The following is a 9898-nucleotide window of genomic DNA, read 5'->3' on the forward strand; positions in this document are numbered from 1 at the left end:
TTTTATAAAGTAGTTTTTGTTAATTTTAATGTTTAAGGACTAAAAAGTTAAAGTGATAAAAAGGTAAGGACTTGAGGTGAAATAACTGATATTATGGGCTTTAATGAGACCTAATACGTTCAGATGAATTTGGTTCTGATGAAAATTGGTTAAATTGCAAGTTTTGAGCTTAAGGACTAAATTGAATAAAAGTAAAATGTTAGGGGAAATTTTGTAAAAAAATGTATAAAAGGACTAAATTGCATAAAATGAGTTAATTTTGTTGTGTAATTAGTGAATTGAATGAAATTATTGTTTTAGATCAAGAACAAATGGAAAATCGAGGAAGAAAAAATTACAGAATAGTCCTTGTACTTTGTCGTTGTTGTAGTTTAGTCTGGTAAGTTCGTTTAGTTTAATTTAAGTACATTTTTAAAGATATTATATGAACTTAATTACATAATGTTGGATTATATTGATGTGTGTAAATGAAAATGGAAATAATGAATTGATACAACGTTGATCACTGATTGAAGTACTTTGAACCGTTACTATAAATCAATTTTGTAGGTTCGTACTATAATTATATGTTTATAAGGATTCTTACATATTACATGTTTATTATAATTAGATCCAATTTTGTACTTAACTATTGAATAATTGAGAATAATAACAAATGAATATTGTGAGTACGTGATGTACTTGAATATCAGGCTTTGTGACGTTGTTATTTATCGGGCTTTGTTCTTAGCAAGCCTTGTGTCAGTGTTGTCTATGAGGCCTTGAGCCTGTGATTATTTAGTAGGATATGTACTTATGATACAGATTGTAACGATGGCTTGATATCTTGTATATGTTGCGGATTCTCTGCAGCTTCTGTGAGCAACATCGTGAGTCGGGGATTAATTAGTAGGTACTATGTATTGGTGATATAGACTATAACGATGGCTTAAGATCCTGCATATGTTGTGGATTCTTTATAGCTTGTGTAAGCAACATCGTGAGCCAAGGATTAATTAGTAGGTACTATGTACCGATGATACAGACCGTAACGATGACTTGAGATTTTGCATGTGTTGCAAATTCTCTACAGCTTGTGTGAGCAGCATCGTGGGCCGGTCAAAGTTCTAAAGTTAACTCGAATATGTTATATCCTTTAGATTACCTGAAATGAGATATAATTAGAATGATGACTTGGTTTATAATCGTTTATCATGTGTCATTTTTACTGATATGAATTATCCAAGTATAAGTGTTTTTGGAAAGTTGAAATGGTAGTAATATGGAATATGATTTGAATTATTGTGCTGCACAATACTCACCTATTGTGAGCTGTGATTGACAGGAATTCTTATAATAATATTGTGACAAGAACTCTATTCTTTAATTTTACTATTTGATTTGTTGTGATTAAATTTGGTAAGATTTATCGTTCAATTGACGAACTTACTATGCTTTATGAAAGCTTACTTGTGTTATTTGTCTTATTTCTTGTAGATACATTTTGTGGATCGGGAGATCAGACCAACTCGTAGAATCACACTATCCGGGGATCATTTGATAGATTTTGAATACATCTATAAAACCCCTAGCCCGTGTCCGATTGCCGGTATAGGCTATGAGGTATTACCAAGCTAAACATTTAATTAGTATAAATCAAACTGAATACATACAGATTTATAAGTCATAAGTGCCATTTTCATACGGCCAAGATATTTACAATTTCAAAACATATTTTTGTCAACAGTCTAACCTATACATGCCATATCGAGTCCAAAATATAACTGTACCAAAAAGATCGATAGTATGAAGAACTGCTAACGATCCCCGAGTTGATAGCCAAAATCAACAATCTATAAAACAAAGAAATAAGAAACAAAGTAAGCTTTCGAGGCTTAGTAAGTTTTAAGCAATTCATACTATTAAGGCTTATCATTAAAATTGAACATTGAGTATCACAAAACTTGTATTCTAATTGTAATTCACTTGACCAAATATACACCAGTACATTAGCTACAAAACCCATTGGCCGAATATGTGTGTATGAATACACAAGACTTCTTGCACATATTTCACTATTTACATAGATTATACTAATACCTTTAATCACATTCTTTCATATGGTGACTTACATTAACCAATTATATTATTGTCTTATCCTCAGATACCGAATTCATTCACACACATATATATATATATATTTCGTGCCATGATGCTATTAAATCACTAAAAAAAATCAATTCAAATATAAGCACATAACACGAACCTTAACATGTAAAACATATAATACTTACGCAAAGATGTTTACCACTGATATTCAAAGTTGAAATCTTATTTAACTTACTGGTATCGGTTCTGTCAAATCTTAGAGCTCGGAATACATTACTAGCGTAAGCCTGCGGGTCTTTAACCCGGATATTTTTCCAGCACGTAGCCTACGGACCTCAAGTCCGGATATATTTCTAGCATATAGCCTGCGGATCTCATGTCCGGATATATTTCTAGCCTATAGCCTACGGATCTCATGTCCGGATATTTTTCCAGCATATAGCCTGCGGACCTCATGTCCGGATATTTTTCCAGCATATAGCCTGCGGACCTCATGTCCGGATATTTTTAATCTCATACACATTTGATCATAACACATGTCAGTCACCTTATCACTTAATAGTCGTATACTACATTCGAATATAAACTCGATACGCACATCATCATTCACATTTTAGCTCAATGGTTATATCTCATATCACTCATTCTATTCATCATTTAATCCTAAATTCAAAGTGGCCATCAAACTATAAGTCATATACATGCATTATCTATTTTACATCTTAATTTAAGTGCAAGCCAAAGATCACAATTTACCTACTATACTCTTATAGTGGCATCGTCAATTATATACTAAATGAAACTACTTAAAACTTACCTTGGATATATTTGAACGGTTGCGAAATGGCTACTCGGTTACTTTCGCTTTTCCCTTATTCAAAATTGCCCCCCTATGCTCTTTAGCTTTAATTCAACAAATAAATTTGTTTAATCATTTCGAACATCAAAGGCAATTTAAAGCTCTTATCCCTTATACTCAATATTGAAACCCAACTATATAACTAATTATATTAACACATCACTTTAAGTATATATTTTTAACTAACATACACCCATTTCACATACCAATTAACCATGAATAGAAATACATATATATCACCAATATTCTAATTACTTATTCGATCATATAGGGTAACTTCAATGCATTCTATATATACAATTTGCCATACACGTATCGCATACTTAACAAACCGAAATTACTCGACATATATTCCATTATAAACATCTCATATATATTGTATCATAATTGAATATTCCTTAGCATAAATGCTTGTATTAACACTTTCGTAAAATATAACAACTATTTCCATATATAAATTTTTTTACTCATGCCAAGACCATAATCGAAACAACCATAAGAATCACCCAATCATCAACTATTTTAACACACCTAACTACTCAAAATCAACCTTTCATACACTCATATCTAATATCATAGGTAATGCCGAATGTTCAAATTCAACTAAATTTAAAGATTTAACCTTCAACGTTTTAATTAATCACTACCTGTTCTTAAAAACTTCAAATACAAGGTAATTAACACATATACTCATTTTATTCAAAATTATACCCTTAATTCATATACAATGCCGAACCTTTTATTACTTAATTCTCTATTTATTTATTCAATCATCCAAACGGCATTTGCTCCCCATTTGACATTTAAAAACAACATCACTCAAGGATATTCTTAACTCAAACTCGGTAATTACACTAGTACGCAAAATGGTTAAATTATTATTCTTCATTCATCCAAACTACTTACAAGTACCTTAACTAGAAGACAACCATGTATTCTATTTTATTCCCACCATGACCGAAAGCTCAAATTCTCCCAAAACTCAAAATTTTAACATGGGTTGAAATAAGAACTTGATAACTAACTCAAAAACAACTAAAATTTTAAAAAGCTAATAAAAATTCTTACCTTGATTTAAGCTTATGGTAACCGAATGAAGTTTTCTCCCCTTTCCTCTCTTACATTTCGGCCAAGAAGAACAAAGGTGAAGCTTTGTTTTCATCACCCATTTTCTTTTTATTAATTCATTACTAAATTAAAATTATAAAGCCATTATAATTAAATAATACATATATTCTATATAACATATCATCATGGCCGGCCACTACCTAAATAAAATGAATATTTGACATGCAAGTCCATCCTCTTTGTCACATGCATTAATAGGCCACTTAAGATTAACCTATCACATTTCAAAATTTTCTCACATAAGTCCTATTTAATAATTTCACATACAATTGACCAAATTAAAATATGAAACTTTCACACGTGTATGTACACATACAGTAAGCATAGATTATAACGGTTAATTATTTTTATGACTCAATTTTGTGGTCCCGAAACCACTTTCCGACTAGGGCCAAATTAGGGCTATCACAACATCTTTGCTTATATGGCATGTAATAGGAGAAATTGATTATGTTTGTAATGGTTCATAAGTACTTATTGGTGTTGTTGTTAATGTGCATATGATGATATGGTATAAATAACTAAGTGAGGTGCATATTTGATTTTATGGTATAGCATTTTGAGATAGAAAATAAGTTATTTGAATGTGCTTGTAGCTTGTGTACTTAATTAAGGAAATGAAGTGAAAGTACTTGAAATATGGTGTCATGGCTGACATATTGGTTAGACCTTAAAATGTTTGTTTTGGCATGTTTTGGGTGTCATTGAAATGCATTTTGAAGTCTTATAATATTGTATTAAGAATTGATTTAGGTACCTAAGCATTTGGATGTGAATTAAGCATGTTTGGGTCATTTTTGGATATACACAGCCTGGAACATGGGTAGTCACACCGCTGTATGTCACAAACGAACAACCCACACGGGCGTGTGCCCTGAACTTTGTTAGATGCAATTTTCATATGGGTTGGCACACGACTTGTGACATGACCATGTGACCTAACATCGAATTGAACACAGTCTAGCACACGGTCCGCAACACGGCCATGTGAGGGTATTTTGAATGCTACACGGGCTAGCACATAACTTGCGATACGGTCTTGTGGATTTATTTTGAAAGGTACACGATCTATCACACGGTTTGCCACATGGCCATGTTCCTGCACCTCACGGCCTGGGTTGTGTCACATGGCTTGGCCACACAGCCGTGTGACCTCTATTTTGAAAAGTTTCAATTTTTTCTCCAACTTTCTGGTTTGTTTCGAATTGGTCTCTAATTATTTCTAAATTAATTTTAAGGCCTCATAGGCTCGATTTAATGTTTGTAAATGTATGTATTACTCCAATTTGAATTATGATAAAATTCTGTTAATTAATTTGACAACTCGATACTATCTGTTTTCGATTGTTCTATAAAGTACGGTAATACATCGTAATCTTAAATCCGATGAAAAAATTGAGTTATGGGTGTTACAACGAGCTGACCAAAGTTGTGAAGTCACTAAAGGTGTGAGCTCTATTAGGCGAGCCCTCACTCTGCAAGTTGCCAACTCGTTGTGAAACGATAAAATTTTGACAAGATGTTTTGGTTGCTGATTAGACTAAAATCAACCAATGGAGAGGCAAGTTGTACTGTACAAGTTCAGGACTTGCCAAGTTGTAATTATTTAATATTATTTTAAGCATTGTTGTACATGTAAAGTTGGTGTGTAGTAATGAAATTGAAGATCATAACTTGATTACTTCATTTTGATATATCTTTTACTTTCTATCTCAATTCATTCTTCATAAAATAACCAACATTAAATATGCTTTTTTTCTCATTGTTTTTCTCAATTTGCTTCAATAAAAGATGTTTTTAAATTGGAATTGAAGATAGCTCAAACCTAAAATGCTAACAAATCAACTCAAAATTTCAACCAAATTTATACATCGATTCTTTTTTAAAAAGAAGAAGAAGAAGAAGAAGAAGAATACATAGATAGTTTTGATTTAGAGTTTCTCTTAATAGTTGCAAGAATGTAAGAAAATGAACAAAAAAAAAAAACCAGAAATCATTTTAACAAATGAAGAACAAAATTTTCCTTGAAAGTTATCGACCGTGGGGCAAGTGGAACAACACTGACCAACCTAGTTTGGTCCAATGAACTCATGTCCTCTCAAATCATAAACTTGCTTAAGTACTTTCTCGGTAAATATGCCGACGATCGACATAGGACAATTAAGAAACCCAAGATAGAGGTAAAATAGACCGTTTTTTTTTTTAAACAATACTAACATTAAAGACAAAAAGATGTTAGTGTTGAAATAATTTAATACACGCGATAAGAAATAAACAAAAAGGCACAAATAGAGACACACATGAATTTTTGTTCATTATATATGCTTTTCTTTTGGTATTTCAATAATTTATTACACTTTTTATTGTAATGTCACACACATTTATGAGTTTCTGAAATAACACTTTTGTTAGAGATAGTTTGGCAACTCCCATGAAATTTTCAGGGCCTCAAAGGGTTAAATTCTTTATTTGGCTTGCCCTTTAGCAATGTTAGCTTACTAATATAGAAAGAGTGAAGAGGCGTAATAGTATGGATAGTTTTTGTGGGTTTTGTCACTATGCGTTTGAAGATGTGGCTCATATTTTAAGAGATTGTCATGCAGCTAGAGATATTTGGAAGCTCGTCGTCCCGGCTGATAAGTTGCCCCTATTCTTCTAAGGAGGTCTACTTGAGTGGCTAGTAAAAAACCTACAAAACCATCACCAAATACAGTTTGGAGATGTTGATAGGCAATATTTTTTTGGTCTCACTGTGTGGCATATATGTTGTAATTTTCTTTTATTTTTGGGTAGTTCATGCAGCGCAAATGTAATTATTAAAGTCTTTTATAATTGGGCTAAACATTATACCCTTTCTAATAATAAGGCTACAAAGGAGGCTTTGCAAATCTCTCCATCACTTTCGTCCATGGACAACAATTGGGTTTACTTAAGATCAAATGGCACAGTCAAAGAGGGAATCGATTTTGCTATGACTGGAGGAGTACTGAGAGATCAAAATGAAGAATAGATCTTAGGTTATAACAAATATTTGGGATTTTTTTTTATGGAGGCTGAAATGTGGAGCATCTTGGATGGTTTAACAATTCTTTTGGAGCGGAGTTATGATAGCCTGATAATTCAATATGATAGCATGGAGACAGTCTTAACAATTCAAGTCCAAGCTGGTAATGATTCTGACTCAACCTTGATCAAAAGAATCCATCAAGTTTTGTCTAAAGATAGGACATTGGGTCATTCGACATATTCCTAAGGAAGACAATGAAGAAACCAATAAAGTAAATAAACTAGTTAAAGAAAAGAGAGAAGGTCTTCAAGTATTTGAAGTTCCCCTTAGAGATTTAGTTTTACTTTTATGTAATCTTTTTAGGTTTTCTCTTTTAAGCAAAATAACAATAATAATAATAATAACACTGATTGCACTTTTCTAACATAACTTTTTCTAAATCAAATATTATTCAAAAACAAATGCTGATCTAACCCAATATCAAGTTCAAAGCAAGATTTGTTTACATCAAATGAAAAGTTTGGATTAAATTTTATTTACAGTACTCAAACTTGGATTGAAAATTCCTACTCTCATATTATGTTCAAACTGGTATCAAGTATGTGTTTGATAATATAAAGAAGCTTTCGTTATTTGATTCCTAGAAAATGCTATACGATAGATTTGAAGAAAACGAGATAGCCTCTTTTTTTTTTTTTTTTTTAAGGGTAAAAGAAAGACGAACTCAACACAAAAATTTAATTAACACTAATCATTTGTCATTTCATCGGTTCCTAGTTGACAAGTAAACCAGATAATATTGTTTATATATATATATATATATATATATATACACAGACATATAATATGAAGTTATAATGAAGATTTAATCCAAGAACATAGACAGAATCAAAAGAAATCCAAGTTCTAAATGCAAGATCTGCACATTTACCTTAGAAAAAAACCCAACTTTGAATTTGAAGCCAAACATAAAAAGTTCAATTTTCTTTACACTATAAAATCTCTTGCACCATAATGAAATAACCTATGCCCAAAATTTCGCTCATTTAAGAGACTAAACTCATCATTCCCCCCTGCATGAGCCATGGTTTTGGACCTTTAAATCTCCCATGGCATGAACCCAACATTACCCATTGCATCATCCTCAACAGGAGCTGGAAGGTTAAGATCAATTATAGTGGCAGTGGGCATCTCTGGTGAGTTTTGCTTGATCACCAATGTTCTATCTTCTGAACCCCCAACAAAATGGGACCTTTTATGACCACCCAAAGCTTGGCCTGACTTGAAAACCCTGAAGCAAAATGGGCACTGATGCCCCTTGTTTTTCTTTGATCCCAATCTTTTCTCAGCATTACCAGAGGAAGAGCCACGATGAGTATTTAGGGTTTTGCCATGTGATGACTTGGTTACTTTGTTATCAGTCGTTGGAACAATGAAACCATCATTCGCTAAGCTATCTTCGTTGTAGTCATTGACCTTTGTATGGTTAGCTCGATGTCCCCCAAGTGCCCGGTGGGAATCAAAGGCCTTGTTGCAAGTCAAACACTCATATTTGCTTGCTTTTGGAGCATTGTTGCAGAGAACTTCATGGTTGTAATAATCATTCTTGGGGTTTGGTCTTCTCAAATCATACTTGTTCAAAGCTCTATTTGTTGCTTGGTTATTATCCTTCGGGAATTCAGTGTTCAAACTCTTGAATTTATTCAAACCCTTCCCATATTTTGAATCGAAGTCCTCAAAACCAGATGCATAAGTATCTGGTTCCACTTTCTTGGGGCCATCCCTGAAATACAAAGAACCTGAACTCTCAGAACAAGGACCAGACTCAGCAGGTTGCAACTTGTTGTCCCTTTGTTTCTTCATCTTCAAGAACTCACCATTGTTAATAGTAATCCTCACATCAATGGAGGATGATTTGGCTTGCAAAATGACAGAATTGTTATCTGAAGAGTCAGCAATTGAATTCAATCCTTTCTTATAACAGCCTGAAGAATCCCTTGAAAGCATCATCAAGCACATTGCCACCTCTTCCTGTTCTTGCTCAATCTCTGACACAGATGAAGAACCATTTGCCATTGAAACTGAGTTGTTAGAATAAACACCATTTGCTTTGTACCTTATTCTTTTGGATCTCCTCCTTTTACTTGGAGTTGATGATGTCTCAGTGTCTGACTGACTATCCATTATTAGCTTTTGTTTCTCACAAAAAACCCTCTCTTTCTCTGAATGGCAAGCCATGTGGCCACAAAGAGCTTTCAATGAATGGAAACACTTACCACATTCTTTGCAAATCATCTCCTTAAGCAATGAAGCACTGCCTGAATCAGAAAACCTCTTGGTCTTCTTGGGGTTCTCTCTCAGACCATAAGCTGCAGATTGGCCATCAACTTCAGTTGATTCAACTTCTGCAACTCTCTTGACGATTCTTCCATTGGAGAGAAGCTTGTTTATTGAGACCAGTTCAGCTGGTGATGATGTTGCTGCTGCCTCTGATTCACCACGATTATCATTGTTCATATGAGTCCTTATGTGACCACCTAAGGACTTCCCACAGGGATACCTCTTGTTGCAAAACTTGCAAACAAACTTCTTCTCTTGAGTTTGTTCCATTTAAGATTCTAAATTTTCAAAAGGAAGATCACTGAAGAAAATAGAAAAAAAAAGAATACCCAGTAAATGAAACGAGATTAGCAGCTTATTTCTTACCTCCAATATTCAAACAATTTTCATGATGTTTGATATGACCAAAAACACATCTTTCAAAGGTGAAGAAGCAAAATCCAGATCAAGGAGGCAATGAAAACAGATCACAAAGT

At 33.2% G+C, this 9898-nt stretch overlaps 1 protein-coding gene across 1 annotated transcript; it reads right to left on the reverse strand.

Annotated features, from left to right (window-relative positions):
* Positions 1-8180: 8180 nt before the first annotated feature.
* On the reverse strand, positions 8181-9692 carry LOC108451335 (uncharacterized). The gene has a single exon (XM_017749036.1). It carries the CDS (start codon positions 9690-9692, stop codon positions 8181-8183), a length of 1512 nt encoding a protein of 503 aa, XP_017604525.1.
* Between the last annotated feature and the right edge of the window lie 206 nt (positions 9693-9898).

The sequence above is a fragment of the Gossypium arboreum genome, chromosome 5 (genome assembly GCF_025698485.1).
Source record: "Gossypium arboreum isolate Shixiya-1 chromosome 5, ASM2569848v2, whole genome shotgun sequence".
Taxonomy (NCBI): Eukaryota; Viridiplantae; Streptophyta; class Magnoliopsida; order Malvales; family Malvaceae; genus Gossypium; species Gossypium arboreum.

Bases quoted from the DNA above. Each gene is read 5' to 3' on its own strand.
- LOC108451335 (XM_017749036.1), bottom strand. From the start codon at position 9,692: ATGGAACAAACTCAAGAGAAGAAGTTTGTTTGCAAGTTTTGCAACAAG.